Source organism: Mytilus californianus, unplaced genomic scaffold, assembly GCF_021869535.1.
Source record: "Mytilus californianus isolate M0D057914Y unplaced genomic scaffold, xbMytCali1.0.p SCAF_15, whole genome shotgun sequence".
Taxonomy (NCBI): Eukaryota; Metazoa; Mollusca; class Bivalvia; order Mytilida; family Mytilidae; genus Mytilus; species Mytilus californianus.
Genome location: NW_026262637.1, coordinates 14,229,760 through 14,254,654, shown reverse-complemented (window position 1 = coordinate 14,254,654; position 24,895 = coordinate 14,229,760). Strand labels below are relative to the sequence as shown.

The following is a 24,895-nucleotide window of genomic DNA, read 5'->3' as shown; positions in this document are numbered from 1 at the left end:
AATGTTCAAAGCCGTTAAGTTCGAATTGATGGTTCAATGCATGAAGAATATTGGTCAGGTATAGTTCGTTGCTAATACCTACGTCATTTGGTCTCTGGTGGATAGTTGTATCATTGACGATCATACCACATCTCCTCGTTTTAAATTGGATAGAGCTTTAAAAAGTAAATCCACTTTCGACAAAACTGTGGCTCTGTCTTATACTTTATTTGTTTTCATTTTTGTAAAGCATTATTTCATATCGTGTTCGACAACGTGTAGCGGGAAGGACTTCACACGTGACCTCCTGACGAGTCTTGTTTAGCACTTTCATAGGTAATATATATATATTAATATATATTTGGGTTTTGTTAGTCCCTTACTTTGAATAATTGGTATAAAGATTTTGTGAGGCATACATTGATGAGATAACATAAGCAAACCAAGCAAGACTGTAAATATCAGTGTACGATCCTCTGTAAATATCAGTAAACGGTCCTCTGTATATATCTATATATACGACCCTCTGTAAATATCAGAATACAGTCAACTGTAAATATCAAAATACAGTCAAATGTAAATATCAGAATACAATCAACTGTAAATATCAGAATACAATCAACTGTAAATATCAGTATGCGATCCTCAATAAATATCAGTAAAGGTCATCTGTAAAAATCAGTATGCCATCCTCTGGATATATCACTGTAGGTCCTCTGTCAATACAATGTCCACAATAAAGGGAAATGGTTCATTCCATATATTAAGCTATAAATTGCCAGGAATCTTGTCAAAATGAAATACAGGTTACTGATTTGTTGATTTTTTTGCTATTTGTTTATCATCCAGTGGCAATATTTCATGCATATCAGGTCTTCTGATATCTTATACATTTTGATTTATGTTATGATTTCTAATAGTGCTTAAACCAAACAACTGTACTACACTGTTTTGGTAGAAAGAACTTCAGTGATTCAAATAACAGTACTCGAAAAAATTATGAAGAAATGAACTAGACGATTTGAAATTTCAATAAACCAAATTATCCGGCGTTCTAAGTCCTCGAATGAAGCAGAACTTATCTGGGAATTTCTACATTGAAATGGAAAAAAATAGTGAAACCTTAACTCCACTATAATTGAAGAACAAGTGCAAAAATGCATTGCAGCACAAGTTGAACCAATTCAAAAGTCTATCGATGAACACGAAACCATAATAGACGACCACACAGAAAAAAAATATACAAACCATTCATATGAATCGATAAAATAGACACTCATTTGAAAGAAAATTCCAGTACTTTGGACCTTTGGGATTCCGAGCTTGAGGCACTCCATAAAAAATCAAGGATATGGATAGTAGGTTAAAAATCCAAGAGCAATATTCTCGTCGGACAAGTCTCCGCTTTCATAACATCCAAGTAACAGTTGATGGACGCTGAAAATTATTCACCCCGTCATTACGGGCGTGTTAATTTTCATATTTAATTATGAACTGTTGATAACTTTTGTCAAGTTAAAGATCGCCGCTGAGAAGAAAATCAATATTACACCAAATTGATGACAAAATCCTGAGTATTTGCAACAGTCAGCTTGGCCTCAACCTCTCTATTAATAATATTAGTAGAAGTCACTTCATTTGGAAAGCTAAATATGGCAAGTGTCAAGTCATTGTTAGATTTATGTCTTAACGTACTAGAGACATGGTATATACAAACAAAACAACATTTGAAACACAACGAATATGATATTTTAATTACTGAAAATCGTACCATACCGGTATCTTTGATTACTTTTTACAATGCCTGTTACGTTGACGAAGTATAGCCTAAGACAGTGAAAGTTCACAATCATGATTCATACAATAAGTATCACATTATGAATAATCGTTTACTACATGGAAATGTACCTATATACAATCAGGATCTGACTATTCAACGGTCGGTCTTGTTAACATTTTGCATAGTGTTTGTTTTTAGAATTTTTTTGAATTTTTGTTGATAACTATATATATAAATATGTAAAATTATGATATTAATGTATTGCTGTAATCCAGAATATCATTGATTGTCGCATAAATAAATGTATGTAACATTATATTCGCTTTGTTCAATTATTATTACGACAAGAACATAGATATTATAAAAAAAAGTATATTTTTTTCCTTTTAGCAGTCATCTTTAATTTTAAAAAAGAGTCATTACTTTGACGTTTTAATACAATTGAAAATGACAAAGGAGACTTTAAACAAACACAAAGAATGCTGGACTTTTATGAACTAAAATTAAAGCTAATACCTTTGTTTACGATGGAAACTAAGTTATGTAAAACAATATAGATGAATATCTTTAAATGCAATCTTTAGCTTTGGGTATTTAAATTTGACCAAGTTTATATATATATATATATATACAGAATTCCAAAAATGATTTGTATATATATACCTATATAAATTGTCGACATAATACAATGCATTACTGGATAGTTTAAACAGACTTTGAAAGATCAAAGTCCCATCACATAGGGACTTTGTTGACAGAGAATCACATTGCAAAGAAGATGATCAAAATGATTTTGATAATTTCGAAAATTAATGCATTATTAAATTATATGAATGAAAATGTGAACCTTATATTTTGCATCGTATAAAACCTGTTATCTAATCTACAGTCAATCAGGCAAACATGACCTCAGATGAACTTCCTATTTTGTTAGGTCCCTTTTGATATAGCTCTGCGTTTGTTTCGGTCTTATACGTCATTGGATTTCAATTGTTTGGGTTTCAGCGTTTTTGATGGAGGTAAAGCGCTTCGGACGAACGAAATTAGTAAAGTGTTATATTCATTTTCTATGTATTAATCCAAAAATAAAATCACACCATTTAAATGTACAGATGGTTATTTTTATTTGAAAATCCATACGTACAACGTTTTCAAACAACTAGTAATGCAGTAATAATAATAAATTTAGTATATAAAAGTATCTATTTTTTCGTAAATCAACAATGCGTGGATGTTTAAAACTTAGTGCATGTTTCCCTTCATGCCAGTCTGGTTACTATGCAATAATATTAAATTTTAAATATGTGAAATAATAATAATCTTCGTTATTTGGAGACATCCATGAATTAATATTTTGCATAAGATTGGACGATAATAACATTTACATTTTCCATACTGTCAATGTATTCATTGTAGAAGACCGGTATAAAATGTTTTTGTTCGTAAAAGAAATCCAGAAAGTATCTCCTGTAAACAGATAGTGAATTTCCTGTATATATATTGGAATGTCTATGTTTTCTGTCAACACAACTCGATTACACCTCTCATGCATACCACTACCATACCGTATACATACTAATGATTTGGTCAACTTTCTTGTTACATATGTTCCAACATTAAGCGACAAACTTATAAAATATAGACCTGGTTTTCTTACAGAAAATTGATTATTTCGATTGTTAAAATCAACTAATATATTATCCTTAGTTGTCCACTTTGTTACATTTAAAGAAGCGTTTGTATCCTCAAAACGACTGTCATGAAAATCAAGTTCAAATGTCACTCTGTTGAAACGATCCTTCTTATTGTCAGTAAATTGAGATGCATTGCTCGACTGAAAGTCGTTGCTCGGTTGAAAGTCTTTGTGGTTTTCCTGTATATGCATATGTCTATATACCCCAAAACATATAACTATAGGAATTGTCAGTGCTGCTAAAATCACAACCACCATCGATATTTTAAACAATTGTTTCCGCTTAATACTGTGTTTTTCTTCCTTCTTTTGACTTTGACCCACTTCGTTCATAAGTTGTTTACAATACACATCTTCGCAGTCTCCTGTTATATTTATGCAGTTGCTTGGTTTACAGTTGCTGTAAAGTTTTTCACAATGAATGTTCATGACGTTTTCAACTGAATCTTTCGAAGGAATGTCTTTGTTACCTATGGTTCTGTTCGGTTTATGACCACCATGGTTTTCCACCTGTTGACAATTGCACTTGTTACCAATGCCGAAAGAACTAAAGTTATCTTCATAATCAATACTACTAATTGATTTTGTTTTATGTTCATTTGAAGTTTCATTTTCAATGTAAAATTGCTGACAGTTTTTAGAAACTGTCATATCGATGTCTTGCTTGTGTATTTGACCATTAAATGTGCAAGCCATTTATTGTCCTCTGGATTTTAAAATATATATTGAAATTATGGTTTACCTCTAGACTATTTATCTTATGTTTTGGTATGATACTAGTTTGGCACTATACGAAATTAAACTTTTTTAGATCTCCTGAGATAATGTTACATTGTCATCTTTATCTTCAATATCTCACCATAAACACGAATAATGAAAAAATATATTCAAGGTTTCCTTTAAATAGACAGTGTGGCTTTTCGATTTTATCTTTAATTGGACAAATCATTAAACATAACGAAATGTATTGTTCTTCTTGCGTAAGTAGGTAAGTATTACGTCCATATTTCCTAAATATTTGCATTATAAAACCGATACTATTTATGAATAAGTAGGAAGAAGATACTTATATCCAATTATGATAATGTACTATTGTTAGTTTAAGCGAAAAGAACCAAAGTTCATTATTGAATGATATGAAGTTTTCTGATTCACTTCCTTCATCCCCTGGGACTATTTATCTTTTAGAATACCCTTGTCAAACAGACGTATCAGGAACTTCTAAAATTAGTTTTTGTCAGAAACAATGCTAAATTTGAACAACCTTCTAATTTAGATATATCGGGATGTTTATACAGTATGCCTTGAATAAATATTTACTCTACAAATGCAAATATATTTTGTAGAACTTCCTTGATTGCACACAGACAAACAAATGCATAGAACTGATTATGATGAAAAAGTAATATATCCGATAATTTTGGTCGTTATAATACTAGTAAAATACGGTAATGAAATGATTCATGTATATTTGATTTTTCCACGAACAACTAAAACAAAATAAACACAAAGGAAAAATGAATATAAAATATTCAACATAATTAATGTCAGCATACCTCAACCTTAAAATAATGTACTGTATGAAATTACATACCTTATTTTAAGATGGTTTCAAAGTTTTCATTTTTAAAGCAACAATTTCATATGGAGTTTATACAAGTTTATACGATATTTAAACGTGTTTCCTACAAAATTTTCCTTGGTAAACGGTTGCTGTCCACACATGAACAACGTAACCAACAGTTCAAAATGGTTAAGTTGAATTCAATATTTCGTGCGTTTGAAGGACGCAACTTCAATGGTTTAGATGACCATCACGGACATCCTTGTCTCAGATGGTCACCGATATGTTTCATTTGTCGCAGCAATAACACCGCCGTTTATAACTTACCACCGAATACGCCTATTAACGATGTGTGGAATGTTGTAATATGCACAATATATGCCACTAGTGGAATTCGAACTTTTAGACAATTGAAACTGTTGAGTTCATTAAGGCGTTAGATGTAGTTTTTATTACTCTGATAATGTTTTATTTAAGTTTGCTTATGAGTTTTTTTTTCTAATTTCGTACGGCGGAGCGAGCGAATGGACCAACAGATTTTACCATCACTATATACCGTTCGCTATAAAATAAACCATGTTTAATAAGAGAGGGACGACAGATACCAGAGGGACAGTCAAACTCATAGATCGAAAACAAACTGACAACGCCATGGCCAAAAATAAAAAGACAAACAGACAAATAATAGTACAGATGACACAACATAGAAAACTAAAGACTAAGCAACACGAACCCCACCAAAAACTGGGGGTGATCTCAGGTGCTCCGGAAGGGTAAGCAGATCCTGCTCCACATGTGGCACCCGTCGTGTTGCTTATGTTATTACAAATCCGGTAAATAGTCTAATGCGGTAGGTCACATTCGTGAAAAGGGAAGGATATTGTAGTTACGACATAAGGAACATATCCGATATCATCTGTGAAACGGTTATTCCATAACGGTCAACCGACTCGTGATGGCGTCCGTAAAATTTACGAAGGGAAGATTTCAACTTCACCATTTGGAACTCTTGGTTTAATAGCTTCCTTGTGAGTAGCAATCCTCTATCAAGGAAATCATGATAGGAAATTCAAGCCCGGGAATATCGTATCAATTGGGAGATATATACTCCGTATGCAGGCGCTGCTGGAATGTTGCTACATAGAAATGGAAAGTTCACAATTGGGAAGCTGAAATCATCTCTTTTGTCGTAAAGTTTTGTTTTCAACCGACCCTCATTGTCAATTTCTAGATGTAAGTCAAGATATGAGGCAGACTTAACTGTATCTGTAGTATCCTTTATCTCTAGTTCGATGGGATAGATTCGTTCAACATAGTCACCAAATTTTGTATTATTTAGTGAGAGAACATCATCTATATAGCGGAACGTAAAGTTACGTAATAAGCATTAGTTCACTAAAATATCCTATAACAACAAATTTTAAAACCGAAAATCATTTTGATTATTAAATATATGTATGGAGAATTTTTTAAATACCCATTTAAGTATTCGAAATACTTTTTTAAAACCTGAGGTTCACAAATCTCGGTTTTTTTGGTAACAGATGGCGTCGTCATATGTATTCGAAACATCTGCTGCATTTTATCGTCGGTGACGGGGCGTCGTTCGTAGATGTGGGTCAACGTGTGGACGTCTTGCGCGTTCAGGTGTTTCACGTTCCGTCTTTTGTGGTGATGTTCTGTTCAGAGCACGGGGGTGTCGTCGTTCGCATCAGGGGCTGGCCGGACCTTTGAACGAACTTCACGATACGGGTTATGTTTTTCTCGTATATTTTATGATGGTATGATACTAAACTCCTAACGGGAGGGATTGTTCTAGGGTTGAGATGTCACAAAACATGTTTAACCCCGCCGCTTTTTTTGCGCCTGTCCCAAGTCAGGAACCTCAGAGTTTAGTGTGATGTCCATTTTCGCTGAACTAGTATACATTATTGTTTAGGAGCCAGCTTTAGCCCGCCTCCGGGTGCGGGATTTTCTCGCTGTGTTGAAGACCCATTGGTGGCCTTGGGCTGTTTTGAGCTCTTTTGTCAAGTTGTTGTCTCTTTGACACATTCCCTGTTTCCATTCTCAATTTTATAATAATTTTATCATGCATTTATGCAAGCACCATTTTTGTAGTACACTCGTTTACAATTGCATCGAAACCAATATTATCATCAATTTTGACAGGAAATTATGAAACATTCCAAGTTGATGTTCTATTGATTGTCTGATCTTACTTACTGAGATCTTGGTGTTGATATCATGCATTGTTTCCTGACGGCGTAATGTACAGTCACCATAGTTCCTTAATATATATCTCTATAATGTATATTGATTTCCAGAAGAGCTGTCTAATGATGTCTTTACTCTCAATTAATATAGAAATATATCTGCATTAGCATTTCAATGTGACATTCTTCCTGCAAAGGTAGAACAATGGCACAAGTTAAGAATAAATCAATCTGTCTAGCTAACGATAGATTTAATGCTTGTGAAGCAAAGTTTGAACAAAAGAACATCTGAAAGAAGTCTCATAAGTAGTAGGTATATACAATAACTATTACCTGGATGTGATATATTGTATCTACTGGAAGTAATTTCTTATTTTCTTTCAGATTTTGGTCTGAGTAATGTATTCTATGGTGACTCCTCCTTGATTACACAGTGTGGTTCACCAGCGTATGCGGCACCAGAGATCTTCAGTAATCAGAAGTATGGACCAGCAGTGGACATCTGGAGTGTGTATGTATTAATGCTTCATTTACTTTTTGTTGTCTCAATTTTTTAAAAGTTAAAAGGTCAGGGATACATACATCAAATAACACGTTAATCCTCCATAAACCGCAAACCTCCCTAAATAATATAAGGCGTATTGTCAATGTATTTACTATCATCCATTTGTTTAAAATATTTTCTATTCGATATTTCTATATTTTCAAAAATTGTCTTTTCATTTCTTGTATTTGAAACAGGTGCCGCTCTTTCTTAAGCATACATTTTTGAATCTTGTGAATACTAAACTAAGAAAAGGATTTCAATCCAGATATTTCGTAACAATACAATTAATAAATGAACGAGATTTTATTTGTTTTGGTCAAATGATATGGTTTATCTGTTTATCATCCTGTACATACGTGTTATACGTCAAGTTTTTGTTTGAACAAGTAAAAAAATGCTACAGAGGAAATCAAAAGTCGAATATTGAAACTAGAAGCTCTCAAGAGCCTGTGTCGCTCACCTGATTCTACTTCGGTTGTAGAAATCATGTAAAAATACATTAAAATCATAACAGATACCCTAATAATGAATGATGCCAAATTTGGTTAAATATTGGCCCAGTAATTTAATCAAAAGCAGAAGACATTTGTAAAGTTTACAGAAATTACCAATAAATTCATTGAAATTGTAGAAAATGACTTAATAAGGACAATAACTCCAACAAGATGCCAATTGACAATATGTTGATCTTCTTTTCATGATATTTTTGCAGTTTACAGTAGATCTCAATCTATAAAGATACATGTATTAAGGTCTTCATCAGCACCTCATAAGGAACATTTATGCCATGTTTGGTTTCATTTCATTCAGTGCACCTCTAGAAGAAGCATTTGTATGTACTTCCCACAGGGTCTTATGTTAAACTAAGTCCACTGCTGGCGGCCATCTTGGATGATGGTTCGGCTACAAAGTAACAACACTTGGGCAGCACCTCATAAGAAACATTCATGCCATGTTTGGTTTCATTCTATTCAGTGGTTCTCTTAGAAGAAAACATTTGTATATATTTCCCATAGGGTCCTATGTTAAACTTAATCCCCCTGCTGGCAGCCATCTTTGATGACAAATCAGCTACAAAGTAACAACACTTGTTCAGCACCTCAAAAGAAACATTCATACCATGATTGGTTTCAATCCATTAAGCGGTTTTCTAGGAGAAGACATTTGTATATATTTCCCATAGGGTCCTTTGTTAAACGAAGTCCCCCGTTGGCAGCCATCTTGGTTGATTGATTTGCTACAAAGTAACAACACTTTGCCAGCACCTCATAAGGAACATTCATGCAATGTTTGGTTTCATTTCATTCAGTGGTTTCTCAAAGAAAACATTACTATGTATTTCCCATAGGGTCCTATGTTATACTAAGTCCCCGCTTGCGGCCATCTTGGATGATAGATCGCCTACAAAGTTACAACACTTGGTCAGCACCTCATAAGGAACATTCATGTCATTTTATTTCATTCCATTTAGTGGTTCTCTAAAAGAAGACATCTGTATGTATTATCCATAGGGTCCTATGTTTAACGAAGTTCCCCGCTGGCGGCCAACTTGGATGATGAATCGGCTACAAAGTTACAACACGTGGTCAGCACCTCATAAGGAACATTCATGCCATGTTTTATTACATTTCATTCAGTGGTTCTTTAAAAGAAGACATTTGTATGTATTTCCCATAGGTCCTATGTTAAACTAAGTCCCTCTCTGGCGGCCATCTTGGATGATGGTTCGGCTTCAAAGTAACAACACTTGGTCAGCACCTCATAAGGAACATTCATGCAATGTTTTATTTCATTCCATTTAGTGGTTATCTAAAAGAAGACATTTGTTTGTATTTCCCATAGGGTCTTATGTTAAATTAAGTCCCTCTCTGGCGGCCATCTTGGAAGATGGTTCGGCTTCATAGTAACAACACTTGGTCAGCACCTCATCAGACAAATTCATGCCATGTTTGGTTTCATTCCATTCAGTGGTTCTCTAAAAGAAGACATTTGTATGTATTGTCTATAGGGTCCTATGTTAAACCAAGTCTCCCGCTGGCGGCGATCTTGGATGATGGATCGGCATCAAAGTAAAAACACTTGGTCAGCACCTCATAAGGAACATTCATGCCATGTTTGGTTTCATTTCATTCAGTGGTTCTCTAAAAGAAGACATTTGTATGTATTGTCCATAGGGTCCTATGTTAAACCAAGTCCTCAGCTGGCGGCCATCTTGGATGATGGATCGGCATCAAAGTAACAACACTTGGTCAGCACCTCATAAGGAACATGCATGCCATGTTTGGTTTAATTTGATTCAGTGGTTCTCTAAAAGAAGACATTTGTATGTATTGTCCATAGGGTCCTATGTTAAACCAAGTCCCCCGCTGGCGGCCATCTTTGATGATGGATCGGCTACAAAGTTACAACACTTGGTCAGCACCTCATAAGGAACATTCATGCCATGTTTTATTACATTCCATTCAGTGGTTCTTTAAAAGAAGACATTTGTATGTATTTCCCATAGGTCCTATGTTAAACTAAGTCCCTCTCTGGCGGCCATCTTGGATGATGGTTCGGCTTCAAAGTAACAACACTTGGTCAGCACCTCATAAGGAACATTCATGTCATGTTTTATTTCATTCCGTTAAGTGGTTCTCTAAAAGAAGACATTTGTATGTATTTCCCATAGGGTCTTATGTTAAATTAAGTCCCTCTCTGGCGGCCATCTTGGAAGATGGTTCGGCTTCATAGTAACAACACTTGGTCAGCACCTCATCAGACAAATTCATGCCATGTTTGGTTTCATTCCATTCAGTGGTTCTCTAAAAGAAGACATTTGTATGTATTGTCTATAGGGTCCTATGTTAAACCAAGTCCCCCGCTGGCGGCGATCTTGGATGATAGATCGGCATCAAAGTAAAAACACTTGGTCAGCACCTCATAAGGAACATTCATGCCATGTTTGTTTTCATTTCATTCAGTGGTTCTCTAAAAGAAGACATATGTATGTATTGTCCATAGGGTCCTATGTTAAACCAAGTCCTCAGCTGGCGGCCATCTTGGATGATGGATCGGCATCAAAGTAACAACACTTGGTCAGCACCTCATAAGGAACATGCATGCCATGTTTGGTTTAATTTGATTCAGTGGTTCTCTAAAAGAAGACATTTGTATGTATTGTCCATAGGGTCCTATGTTAAACCAAGTCCCCCGCTGGCGGCCATTTTTGATGATGGATCGGCTACAAAGTTACAACACTTGGTCAGCACCTCATAAGGAACATTCATGCCATGTTTGGTTTCATTCCATTCAATGGTTCTCCAGAAGAAGTTCAAAATGTGAAAAGTTAACGACGACGACGGACGACGGCACCAAGTGAGCTAACTAGGACAGAGAAACAAAACTATAGCCATATGAAAAACGACGAGAAGATAAACAAGAGTTCACTAAAAATTATACAGAAAGCTAAGGCTTTAGCAAACCAAATTGCATTAAAAGATGGAGGGGTTACTAAGTGCTCATGGCAAGTAAGCCTTTAGTGATGTCATACACAAGGAAAAATAGGACAGGATTTTGGCTGCGTTAAATGAGGCATTACTATGTATCTGTGATGCAACTATTCCATAACGGTTCGTTACTATTTGAATTATGATGGGGAAACACACCATCGAATATTGTTTCATCTTTTAGATTCACTAGTAAATTAATTTAAGTCTTAAACAGCCATTTTAATTTTAACATCATCTGAAAAGTCTGAACCTCAAATCTTTATTACATGGTAGGACTTTGTTATTTTTCAGATATTGCCTTGTTATAAATTCAGTATTGTTCAGACATAGAGTTTACAGTCAACCCAGTACTGTTCAGTAGATTTTCTTATACAAATCAGTATGTTCTTGTTTTGAACAGATAGATGATAAGTACTGAACATTCCGAACTTAAACTGAACAAATTTTAATTGACTACTAGCGAATTGTCTGAACAGTATTGTATTTACTGTAGTGAATAAGTCTGAAATTGACCGAAAGACTAAACATGACTCATGAACTAAGTGGTAAAATTGAAGTCATTACGAGTTTGTTGACGATTATGGAATTTCTATGTGACAGATGACAATGGCTATTAGTTGTTTGGATCAAAATGACCGTTTACGTTCGAAATTAGTTCACTAGTGACATACTCCTCAAATTTGAAATTTTGCTTTTGGGCTGTTGCTACGTGAAAATGAGAAGCTCATTTCGGTAGAAAAATGTGGTCGTAATATTTACAAATGATTAAGTTATCGACGAACCCTGAGGCTAACTATCAATTTATGGATGCAAGTTCAAATATAATTTAAGAAGTTTGCTATAAAACGGGATGTGAAGTCAAGGGATACTTGTAGCTCATGTGTCAGAGAGAAATATACCATCGTTGAGCGTTTATATTTCATGACCTTGATGAGGTTTACAATTTTATTTTATTATCACATTGAAAACAAAATAAATAAACAGCTGCGCCATGAGCGCATGATACGCCCGTCGTCTTGTGTGTGAATTTTTATGCAAAAAGCGTAAATAGTTTCTGACATACGGCGTGACATGCGAAAACCCCCCTTTTTTTTACAAAAAACTCAATATCTCTAAAATAAAATTTTGAATCAAAACCAAAAAGTATACAGATCTTTAGATTAATATAACTAAGAAGTGTGTAAAATTTTAAGCAATAATCATAAATCGTTTTTGAGATACGGCGCGACATGTGAAAAACCCCATCCCCTTTTTTTACAAAATACTCAATAACTCAAAAATTAAATTTTGAATCATCACCAAAAAGTATACAGATCTTAAGGTTAATATAACTAAGAAGTGTGTAAAGTTTTAAGCAATAATCATAAACTGTTTTGAGATACGGCGCGACATGTGAAAAATCCCTCCCCCTTTTTTAACAAAATACTCAATATCTCTAAAATAAAATTTTGAATCATCACCAAAAAGTATACAGATCTTAAGATTAATATAACTAAGAAGTGTGTAAAGTTTTAAGCAATAATCATAAATTGTTTTTGAGATACGGCGCGACATGTGAAAAAAAACACACACCTGTTTTAGTTACTAAGTCCCGTAACTCAAAAAGTTTTAATCTTATTTTCACCAAAAAGTAAACAGATCGTTTGACCATCATAAGAAACAACTATGTTAAGTTTCATGAAATTTGGATAAGTCATTCTCAAGTTACGGTGCGACATGTTTACGCCGGACAGACAGACGGACAGACGGACAGACAGACGGACAGACAGACGGACGGACGGACGGATACCGGATATTTGTATACCATAATACGTCCCGTCAAAAATTGACGGGCGTATAAAAATGTAGACCAATGTCATATTTAAATATCAACATGAAGTCTTCATTTCTTTAATAATTATAGACAAGAGTAATGAGAAAATTGTCCCAAAAATTCCCTTCAAATATATACAAAATAAAAATAAATATACGTAATACATAAACAATGTTATAAAATTAATACAGATCTAGGTCTGTGACAGTTTTCTTTAAGAGGTATAATCTTGCTATTGAATACATAAACTCACATATCCTATTTTATTGAAAGAATACATTGTTAAATATTGTAAATGTAAGGTAAATTTGTAATCAGGAAGTGCAGTATTTATAAAAAGATCTGAACCAATAAGATCTTTACGTTTCATACTAGTATTTCTTTCATTACGTAATCAGATAATTTTTACATAATCTTAAAATGAAAGTTTTCATAATTGTACGCTGGAGACTGATTTGTTATAAAAGAAAAAAATCATAGCACTATATTTGATTACATGTTCTTATTTTCAGAATCAATTCTAAGTAAATTTTATGAATGTTGCATGTTGTTTGGACGAAGTAAAGTTTAAATTGGAAGTTAATAGAGAGAGGCGAAAGATACCAAAGGGACATTCAAACTCATTAGTCGAAAATAAACTGACAACGTCATGGCAAAAAAAAAAGATCAAAAGACAAACAATAGTATACAAAACACAACATAGAAAACTAAAGACTGGGCAAAAATAACCCCATCAAAAACCGGGTTGATCTCGGTTCTCCGAAAGGGTAATAATAGCTTTTAAAATTATCTTAAGACCATTTTTGACATAGAAATTATAACTCGTCTTAACTGATTTAAAACACATTTACGTTGGTATACAATTATACGTGCCAGTGTGATATATATAATACCAATTCCCGGTAAATTTATACGTTTATGGTCATCGAAAAATATCATTAATACACAGTTGATATACTACCTTATTTAGAAAAATCGATGAAAGGTTAAGAACGTTCTAGTAGTATTTAATTATTGATATTGCTCTTTGTATGTTTTACCAGCCCTTGATACTGTAAATGCATAAGGTAACGCTTATCACAATTTGCTGTTCATTTTGGCATAACCTGTTGTATTGCAATGGTAATCGGAATTACATACAAAAATCTGCCGTACAAGATAGCTAAACGGCAATCTGGATAACAGATCCTATTGAAAATGCAGTAGTGATAGCCGGTAATAGGATGTGTTTTAATTAGTTTGTCAATAACAAAAATTGAAACAGAAAGTCTCACCAAACTTCACATCCTGTTCGTGATAATTTTTGGTGTACTTGAACTGACCTCAGTTAATAACACAACTGCGAGCTTAAAGCAGAAAGCTTTTAACACAGCTTATTTTCTGGATAGTATCGAATGCCTTACTCCTGAATGTTCATCGTTGAAGAACATATGGGTTCCTTGATAAATTTAATGAAAATATCATTCGACTCGAAATAAAACTTTTGTCAGTATTTGACTTAGGCGAATTTCGTGTAGAACTTGAGATACTGTATGGTCCCTTTTAGACACTAGTAAGCAATTGTGGCAGACTATTTGTTGACTTGTTAGATGTTTTTGCTAGTTATATTGGGAGGTGAATTGTTTTATTGACGAAATATGATCTTATTCAGAATAAATAATACATTATTATTTTTTTGTCAGTTTTTGTTCACTGCTCTAAGCTTTACAAATTAAAGGGCCTGTTGAAAATTGTAACTGCTTCAAAAAGTCATATATAAATTTAACGAAGCATGCATCTACTGGAAATGGTAAGCTTTAGTCAACGTTTAACATTAGTTGTTTTCAGTGTACAGGTTGAGGATAGGTAACTTGATCATTAATAATATGTTCAAATGTGAAGTACATTTTTGTATACCTTTTCTATTTACTCGACCAAAGTTCAAGTATATTTTGGGAAACAGTTGACTAACTTTTCAGTTTACACTGGTTTACATCACAACGGAAGTACAGCGGAAATAGATCTAAATACGTGTGTACTTTAAAGCAACATGGTCATGACTTATTATCTCTACTATGTCCTTGTTTTATTACTCACCCACGTTCTGAAAAAAAAAAAATACATGTTTGCTCTTTTTTCACAATGAGAATCCTTTAGAGTACTTTTTTCACGAACTTTTTCACCAAACATGGGCAATATCTTTAAGATTATAAATTCATTTACAAAAACTACAAGCTGCACTTTATCGGTAGAAGAGCTTAATATAAAGTTTCCTTTAAAAGACATAAAATGGATTCTGTAAAACGAGTTTTCTGAGGTGAAGAGCGGTAATTGGACTGTCATGAGAAAAAAAGAACACACGTTACTGGGGATAGGGACAGAAGGTTTGACTTGTTACTGACCTCTCAACGAGATTTTGCAAGAGTTTTTTTTAACACTCTTCTTCCAATATGCAACAGAATAAGCTTTCCAATTCTGATCGGAAATGACAGAGTAATTATGCATCCCGCGAACCCAAACGAGTTCACATCTTCAGCATGGGGTCATTAGGTTCCTTAATTTATTCATTACAGTTCCAACGAGGATTGCTTTTTATATTTGATTTTTTTTTCGGAGGGGGGTGGGGTTCTTTTTTTATTTTTATTGTTTTTTTTATCATTTTTTATGTAAATGATTGCAAAGCCTATTTTTTAATCGATTGATAGTTTATTTCTTTTTTGTTCTGAACTTTCCATTCTCTTAAAAATACGATACGAATTAGCGTTAAACAAAGTAAATTTGTTCATACTGTCTTTGAAAAATTTAGTTCTAGATATTTAAATAGTTTATCAACACGTAATTAAAATATATTGAATGAAGTTGTCTTTATTTATTTAAAACACACGCGATAGCACAATAAAAACAAAGACAACAACAAAAACGACACAACAACACCAAAAAAGGACAAAATGTTTTTTTCTCAGAAATTTCAGAATACTAGTTACATGTACAGTAAATACAAAATTGAGACAGAATCTAAAATCTTAGTGTACAAACTATTCAAAGGTTACTTTCATACCTTACAAATATATATTTAAATGTTAAAATATAAAACTTCATCCAGAAGATACTTAACAAACAATGCACTTAATACGTTATAAAGACTTATGCGGTATGATTTTCTTTTAAAAGAGACATTTAATAGTATCCTAGTACCTGAATTGGATCGTATGAAATTAAATCTTTCACAAATATGGCACGCATTAGATTTTGTAAACAGTAATTTAATTGTATTTAAGTGCTTTTAGATTAGAGTCCACAGACCTGTGATGATTTCCGTAATTAAGCGTGTAATATGTATTGTATAGTTACACTGTACATTATGTGAAGTTCGTAAAGGCGTCCGAATTAGCGATTTATGTGTCTGGATAATCAGACCAAAATAATACATAAATTAAGGCTATTGGAGGTAATAATTTTATAAGTATTTATTGTTTTTATAGACACATTTTAACCAATGCATTGTCAAAATTACAGCAAGACGGGTTTTTCTTACATGCATTAGTGTCATTATTAAACCAAACAATAGCAATAACTCCTGAACAACAAAAGTGAAAACCTTCAAAACCAATCCTGACCTACATTTTGTCATAAGAAAAATCTTATCAAAATTTGACAAGTATTTTATCAAACTATCTCAAGTTATCGCACTGACCGACATAAATTGACATTATCCGATCAGTGATGGACCATAACTCCTGACCGTTATACGTATCGAAATTCGCATACATTTTGTCATTAGTAATACCATATTAAAATTTGAAAAGCATTAGCTGAATGGTTCTTTAATTATTGTACTGAAACTGCTTGAGACGCCCACCCACCCGCCATACTCCCCAAAGTTAAAACTAGTAACCAGATTTTCCGTCTGAGTTAAAATTAATAAATCTCTGGCTTTTGAAGTCGAAAGCTTTTGACCCAGTCTTCTCCGCCTGATTCAGATTTGTTTCTTGTACATCAGAATGTTAAAGTAAGAAAACCTGGTTTGCAAGGATGTAATGCATTTATTTTAATCTTTTTCGGTACATTTAGTGTAAACCAAGCAATATTAATTATTTTTTTAATGTTTACAGTGGAGTTTGTCTATATGCTATGCTGGTAGGAGCCTTGCCATTTATTCCTGATTCACCAAACAATTTAGCTCAGCTCCATAGCTTGCTGTTGAAAGGCTGTGAGATCCCAGACGGGTTATCACAAGGTAAAATAATTAATATATATGTATTTTTTTAATTAATAAATAACGAGTTATTTCTTTTTGTTCTATTAGTTAAATGTCATATTTAAACTAATTAAAGTGAAATCTAATATTGTAATTATATATCTTAAAAGTGTAATGTTATGCTGTTGGAATCAACAAAGTGGGCAAATTTGTTTAACAGACCATCATCAAAACTGAGACACGAGACAAAGGAAGCACAAAACGTGCATACGTACTTTACTTTCATTTTTTACTGGACTAGAAACTTAACAAGAGTTAATCCTGTAGACTCAAAAAGAGATGACTGAATATCTAGAGTGATATCTTTTGAGTTTATATTTTTTTTCTAAAAGTGGTTCGTGATGTTCGTCCAATGTGAGTAAATTCGAAATACTATTAATGCATTTAGTGTATAATTATACATAGCATGAACTAACGTTAACCTTTAACTACCCCTGGACACGATTGATTTCTTTTTGTTGGGATTATATAGGATTTTAATGTTAATAAACTATAGCAGTATGAAGTGATAAAAGAACAATTGTGGTATTTAAATCGAACATATTCAAACTTTAAATTATTAGTATGAAATGATAATGCATTATTCCTACATTAAGTCTATTATAATAGACCCGGGCTCCTGTCATCCATGTAAATATTCATCTAGCACATACAATACATCTACAACGTGACTTTGACATTCTAGACCTGTTGAATATGGAATCTTTGATAATCTTGAATATTAATTGATCTTTATGGAAATTAAATCATTGCTGGACAAGAATTTTTAATTGTTTTGATAACCCTATGACAGGCTAAGTAGCAATGTCGAAGTTATTTATCATTGCAGACAGGTGAAACATTAATATTTGATGATATATTATTTGTTATAAACAATTTCACTGGATTAATTTATAATTTGAATAGTTACGTGGACCATTTGGACGTGGTATGATTTTGTGATTGTTTTATAAATTGTGTTCTTTACTTCAGAATGTGCCGATATTCTAACGCGAATGCTCACAGCAGACGACCGGAAGCGGATAAAAATGGACGCACTCATGCAACATCCTTGGTTATTGGACAGTCACGATCTTCCAGTGCAAAAATATCCAACTGTTTCACAACTAGGACCATTGGTACCTCAGAGTGCTGTCATGAATTACATGACAAAAATGTTCAATTTTCACGAAAGTGATATTATTTTTTCGCTTCATGAAAGGAAAGTGAATTCTGTTGCCGCAACCTATCATCTCATTCACAAACGCTTTGAAGCAGGACTCCATTTAATTGGACTAGGAATGGATCCTTCTTTTCCCCCAAGGAAAAGTCATACGTTTACGTCGTTTCCGTTATCATTTCCAGGGCAAGAAACATCGATTCCTAGATCTAATGGATACGTTAAAGAAACTGTTGACAAAGGATTGTCGAATCAGGGTTTTCAACCCTCATCGTATAAAAACTACCTTCAGTTTTTAAAAGATGCAAAAACTAAACCATTGATACTTTCAAAACAAGGAGAAAATGTTATTTTAAGAAGGAAAGGGCCAAGAATGGCTGTATCACAACAATATAAAACAAATTCAAACAAAAGCTCGGATCAAAAACATCCAGCTAAAGATTTTATGTTATCTTGCCAACCGAAACAAGCGGTATACGAATGGTCAGCAGACGGGGTTGTAAGCTATGACACACCCGAAGTACCCAAAAATATTCCTATTATTAAGAAAAACATTTATGAACGATTTCAACATGTAAATGGACAGTCGGCGAGTACATATATTGAAACACCTCCACCACCTCCAAACACATCACTTGGCGGAAGAGCTAAAACAGAAATAGATATAAACAATGTAGTGCAAGAAAGGGACATGGTTGTTGTCCCTAAAACTTCGCCTGCTGGTCCTCGTCCAGGATCTGTGAAAACTCCGTATAGATACTCATTACGTACACTAACAGAACCACAGCTACACGAGGAGTCAGAACAAGCATCAAGTTTCCTGACTGATCCATACCCAGAGGAGTTGTGGGGAATGACGGGGAAAAGTCGTCAGAGATTAGTACGCGGCGCAGCACTGACATTATCTAGAAGCAAAACAATCTACGCAAATTCAATTTCATCACAGAAAATGCTCACTCCTAGAGATGCAATGCCGACGTTAGATGATATAAAATATGCAAAAATTGTTGGCAGAGGTACATACCTGTAATTATACTTATATGCGAAATATAATATACAATCTGATAACTGCTAGTATTTCAAAGTTAATTTTGCGAGTTCAAAAATGCATGTTTGTGTTGTCTAAAATAAACAAAGATCCCTGGCTATGTTAGTCTAAGTTTGAATGCTAAATATTAACTAATCACTGTATTAACTTTATGAATTGGAATCAACGTCCGATGGCAAATTTTGTATGCAAAACAACAATGAGTTGTACCTGATCGACACGCTGAGCCGTTTTTGTTGTGTTGCTGTTGGTTTTTATTTTTTTTACAAATAGCTAATTCACAAGGTTACAATCCACTGGGAGGGACATATACTATTCTTATATCGAGTCGACCCCACCGGTCTTTGCTATATTACTCCTTAATACCGTGTACTTTGCGGTGAAGCAGCAAATATCATTTTTCAGTCGTTGCAAGGATCGAAAACAAACGACCTCAGTCCTGCAAGACGCGGTTGTATTACTAGTAATTAAATATTAAAATGTGAAGAATGAGCTATAGCATTAATCGTTTCAGTTCGAAACTTGTCTCATATAAGGCTATGAGGAATCACATTACATAAAAAGTAAATAAGCTACCTTATGTATAACAGAAGAAACGCACTTAGTTTGAATATTCGATGTCCGACGAAATAAGGATACATCAAAAGCTGACCGATTAGATAAAAATAATTTTCGAGAAAAAAGCATACAACCTAACATATTTAAAGATTTTCTCTAAAAATTTGAATAGAAATATTCAAAATACAACTTAAGAATATTTTTTTCTTATCCCCATTTAACAATAACACATTTGAGGGGAAATTAAGTTTATTTTATTACTGAAAATATTTTGTAATCAAGAGCAAAACAAATTTATTTCAGACTCCACTAAAAGTAGTCTTAACTAGAAGTATTTGCTGTGGGTTCTTGTAATGGTTACCATCAGCCCCGAGAATAGGGTGGCTTTGGGTTCTAACATAAGCACATTTCTAGCATAAAAAGTTAGACATGTTTTCATTAAATATGTTTTATAGACCACATTGGACCTAATAAAGGGTACCGAATCTTAATCGATTCATGTTGGTATAAGCTTACTAAGGATGATACAGATACTTAAAGGTCTATTAAATAAACATAAAATTGAGAAGGGAAACCAGCTTAATAGAAATGTTGCCATATTATAGTGTTACGTCTTCTTTGTATTTAACAAGTGTCATATATAGGCATATTGCGCAATACGCGTATGACGCTTAGACAATATCTAAATTATCTGTGTGCGAATGTGAAGAGCTGTATGAAAATGTATATTGTCTACATTCTTTAAAAATGTACAACACAACCAAATTTCTTAACGCATTTTAAGATAACATATTGCGTATACCATAGATTACAAATGAAGAATGTAGGCAAAAGGATGTTTCTTGGATTGCTGTTCAATTGTCCGAGCAAATTAAACAAAACCGATACCGACACGACTGTAAAGCGTCTATGAAAATGAAAACAAAACTCAACTGTGAAAAATCAAATCAAATAAATTACTAAAGCTCTAATAGAAATCGATACGCAAAACATGCCTTGCTAATAATATATCTGGATAACTAATCATAGTATGCAAACTAAAGATATATTGTAAAATATTAAACATGTATTCATTTGTGTTTTTTGTTTTTATTTCAGGGAGAGTTTTGCTTGACAAATCGACTACGAAAATGTTGAGTAGTGGTATTTCAGATTACACAAAACCTAAAACTGCAGGACTGGTTCGACAGAGACTTCCGGAAGTGCCATCGTCTGCGTTATCACGTGCTAAATCAGATCTCGGGATCTATGAACATAATAGCAACTCTAAAGGATCACCGGAACCGTCTGAATCTGTTCATTACAGGAAATCTCCTTCACCAGTAGAACTAATTATTGCAGAAGATGAAGCACCAATGATGCGCATACGAATAACAACGTGCTCAAAGTCATAATTGCAAATACATTGTATTTTTGGTTGTTATATTCACGCATAATTTTTTTATGAACTGTTTTTTTTTATCTGTTAATATTTTTACGTCCATCATCGAAGGACGTCTTATCAATGTCCATTGTGTATCGTTGTTCGCCTGTCCGACTACATACAGTAATTATACAATTTAGAATTTATAATGGATCTTTATTAGATTTTTAAACAATGGTTTGTTCCTTAAAGACAAGCTCTCTTTCGATTTTGAGGATATTCAGAATTTCGTTCAAGAGTTCTGTGACTTGAATCGTTAAAAATGAAAAATATTTGATAGATTTATTTTTCTCCAAAATTGTTATATAGACTGAGTGATCGGTTCTAAGCTGCACTTATGGTGACATGCTTTGTTTTCAATTTGACGATTTTTAAAATAAATGTTTACATATCTATACTTCAAGTGTTATGGGACTCGCAAGCGTATCATGCGATCTTGGAGCAGCAGTTAATTGGTCTTTATCTATGTGGTACTTCAATAATGAAGCATATTTAAAAAAAAAATAGTCGTGCATTTTCATGATTTAAGGTTATAACTAGAACATGGTTTTCTATTTTAATGTAATTTATTTCTACACGTTCCTTTTGCTCTGTTGTAATGATCAAAGTGGCACTTATATTTAATGATATTTCATTGTAATAACATGTCGTTAACTGATTTCATAACAGTGGTTATCTTTGATGAAATTCGCAGCTAAACGTTACACAAAATGATCTAGCTAGAAGTGATCTTTTTTAGTTGAAAGACACCTCCTTCATGACATATTATTCCCTAAAATATAAATCAACACATTGCATGGTAGAAGTTTTCATACGATGACTTGTCGCTTTGTACGGAATTAAAGCAAAGTAATTCCTCTGAGATTATAGGTCATATGAAAATGCAAAATAGTTGTATTAAAACCCATTACTATTATAGCATAAACAAAAACATCTATAGAGAGGTCATCCTACAGATTTCGACAATAGACATGTGTCATGTGCAGACAATAGACATGTTTCATGTGCAGACAACAGACATGTTTCATGTGCAGACAATAGACATGTTGTTTCGTGTGCAGACAATAGACATGTTTCATGTGCAGACAATAGACATGTTGTTTCATGTGCAGACAACAGACATGTTTCATGTGCAGACAATAGACATGTGTCATGTGCAGCCAATAGACATGTGTCATGTGCAGACAATAGACATGTGTCATGTGCAGACAATAGACATGTTTCATGTGCAGACAATAGACATGTTTCATGTGCAGACAATAGACATGTTGTTTCATGTGCAGACAATAGACATGTTTCATGTGCAAACAATAGACATGTGTCATGTGCAGACAATAGACATGTTTCATGTGCAGACAATAGACATGTTTCATGTGCAGACAATAAACATGTGTCATGTGCAGACAATAGACATGTGTCATGTGCAGACAATAGACATGTGTCATGTGCAGACAATAGACATGTTTTTCATGTGCAGACAATAGACATGTTTCATGTGCAGACAATAGACATGTTTCATGTGCAGACAATAGACATGTGTCATGTGCAGACAATAGACATGTTTTTCATGTGCAGACAATAGACATGTTTCATGTGCAGACAATAGACATGTTTCATGAGCAGACAATAGACATGATTCATGTGCAGACAATAGACATGTTTCATGTGCAGACAATAGACATGATACATGTGCAGACAATAGACATGATTCATGTGCAGACAATAGACATGTTTCATGTGCAGACAATAGACATGTTTCATGAGCAGACAATAGACATGTTTCATGTGCAGACAATAGACATGTTTTTCATGTGCAGACAATAGACATGTTTCATGTGCAAACAATAGACATGTGTCATGTGCAGACAATAGACATGTTTCATGTGCAGACAATAGACATGATTCATGTGCAGACAATAAACATGTGTCATGTGCAGACAATAGACATGTGTCATGTGCAGACAATAGACATGTGTCATGTGCAGACAATAGACATGTTTTTCATGTGCAGACAATAGACATGTTTCATGTGCAGACAATAGACATGTTTCATGTGCAGACAATAGACATGTTTTTCATGTGCAGACAATAGACATGTTTCATGTGCAGACAATAGACATGTTTCATGTGCAGACAATAGACATGATTCATGTGCAGACAATAGACATGATTCATGTGCAGGTAATAGACATGTTTCATGAGCAGACAATAGACATGATTCATGTGCAGACAATAGACATGTTTTTCATGTGCAGACAATAGACATGTTTCATGTGCAGACAATAGACATGTTTCATGTGCAGACAATAGACATGTTTCATGTGCAGACAATAGACATGTTTCATGTGCAGACAATAGACATGTGTCATGTGCAGTACTTATTCGACACGAGTTTAGAAAAGAAGTGAATAAATTTGACAGCCGAGATTTTCAAAATCCGCCAGAAATATCAAATGCCTGAAAGCAAGAAAGATATAAAAACTAAGATATGACAAATGACAACCACCAACGAGGTTCCTGAAAAGGGAGAGACACAATAGTTCACGGCAGGGTACTAAACTCGCTAACTTGTATTTATACTTCCTCGGCTTTAAAAGTTTTGGGTATGAGGATTCCTGATGAATGTATATCAAGAAAATTACTTCGGACGCCCGTAAATTATAAAGTGGTATTTTCATATATTATCTTTATAGCATTAGTCTCAGAAGAATTTGCAGCATATTGCTCTGACAGGTTTTCTTTTTACACAAAGGTATAAGAATATATTTGTGTTTACATTACATATGTTTTATAGACCACACTGGACCTCATAAAGAGTAACGAATCTTAATTGATTCATTGTTGGTACAACTTACAGATATTAAAAGGTCTATAATAACCTAATAACTAAACAAGCTCAATACAATAATTGCCTTATAATAGTGCGACGTCTTCTTTGTATTTGTCCGCTTTAAATTGTTTTTTTGATGTTTGTTTACAGACCATATTTCTGTTTTTTTTATAATATATCATAGACCTTGAAAAAACAAGTTTTTGGTGCACATGTATGCAAATGAAATTGAATCATGTGTGACAGTGTGACATATGAATATCGCATTGTCAATAAATATTATATATTTTTTTGTAAATAATCTTAAACATTAAATATTTCAAATGTCGCTTTTGTATGTTTTTTCTGGAATTTCCAAGTTACATTTAACATGTTTAACATACAACGCTCACGGTTAAATAGGTATTAATCATGATATTCATTTCAGATATATAATGTAATGCAGGTGAATACCACATATACGTAAGTAAGTAAGTAAGTAAGTTATCTTTATTTAAAGTCAGGTTGCAGATTAAAATAATTAGTGCCCACATTATCTGCTTTCAAAAGTGACCCCAAAC

At 33.6% G+C, this 24,895-nt stretch overlaps 1 protein-coding gene across 7 annotated transcripts in view; it reads left to right on the top strand.

Moving 5' to 3' along the window:
* LOC127725477 (uncharacterized) overlaps nucleotides 1-24,663 on the top strand; it is a 117,641-nt gene extending 92,978 nt beyond the window's left edge. The window contains exons 5-9 of one of the 7 annotated variants that reach the window (XM_052232487.1): nucleotides 7,614-7,740; nucleotides 17,172-17,296; nucleotides 18,290-19,492; nucleotides 21,181-23,686; nucleotides 23,881-24,663. In XM_052232487.1, the coding sequence (XP_052088447.1) occupies nucleotides 7,614-7,740; nucleotides 17,172-17,296; nucleotides 18,290-19,492; nucleotides 21,181-21,476 (1,751 nt within the window). In that variant the 3' untranslated portion in view covers nucleotides 21,477-23,686; nucleotides 23,881-24,663. Of the gene's footprint in view, nucleotides 1-7,613; nucleotides 7,741-17,171; nucleotides 17,297-18,289; nucleotides 19,493-21,180; nucleotides 23,687-23,734 lie in introns of all 7 variants that reach the window. The other 6 variants (XM_052232486.1, XM_052232485.1, XM_052232483.1 and 3 more) reach the window with 6 other exon arrangements.
* The last annotated feature ends 232 nt before the right edge of the window (nucleotides 24,664-24,895 follow it).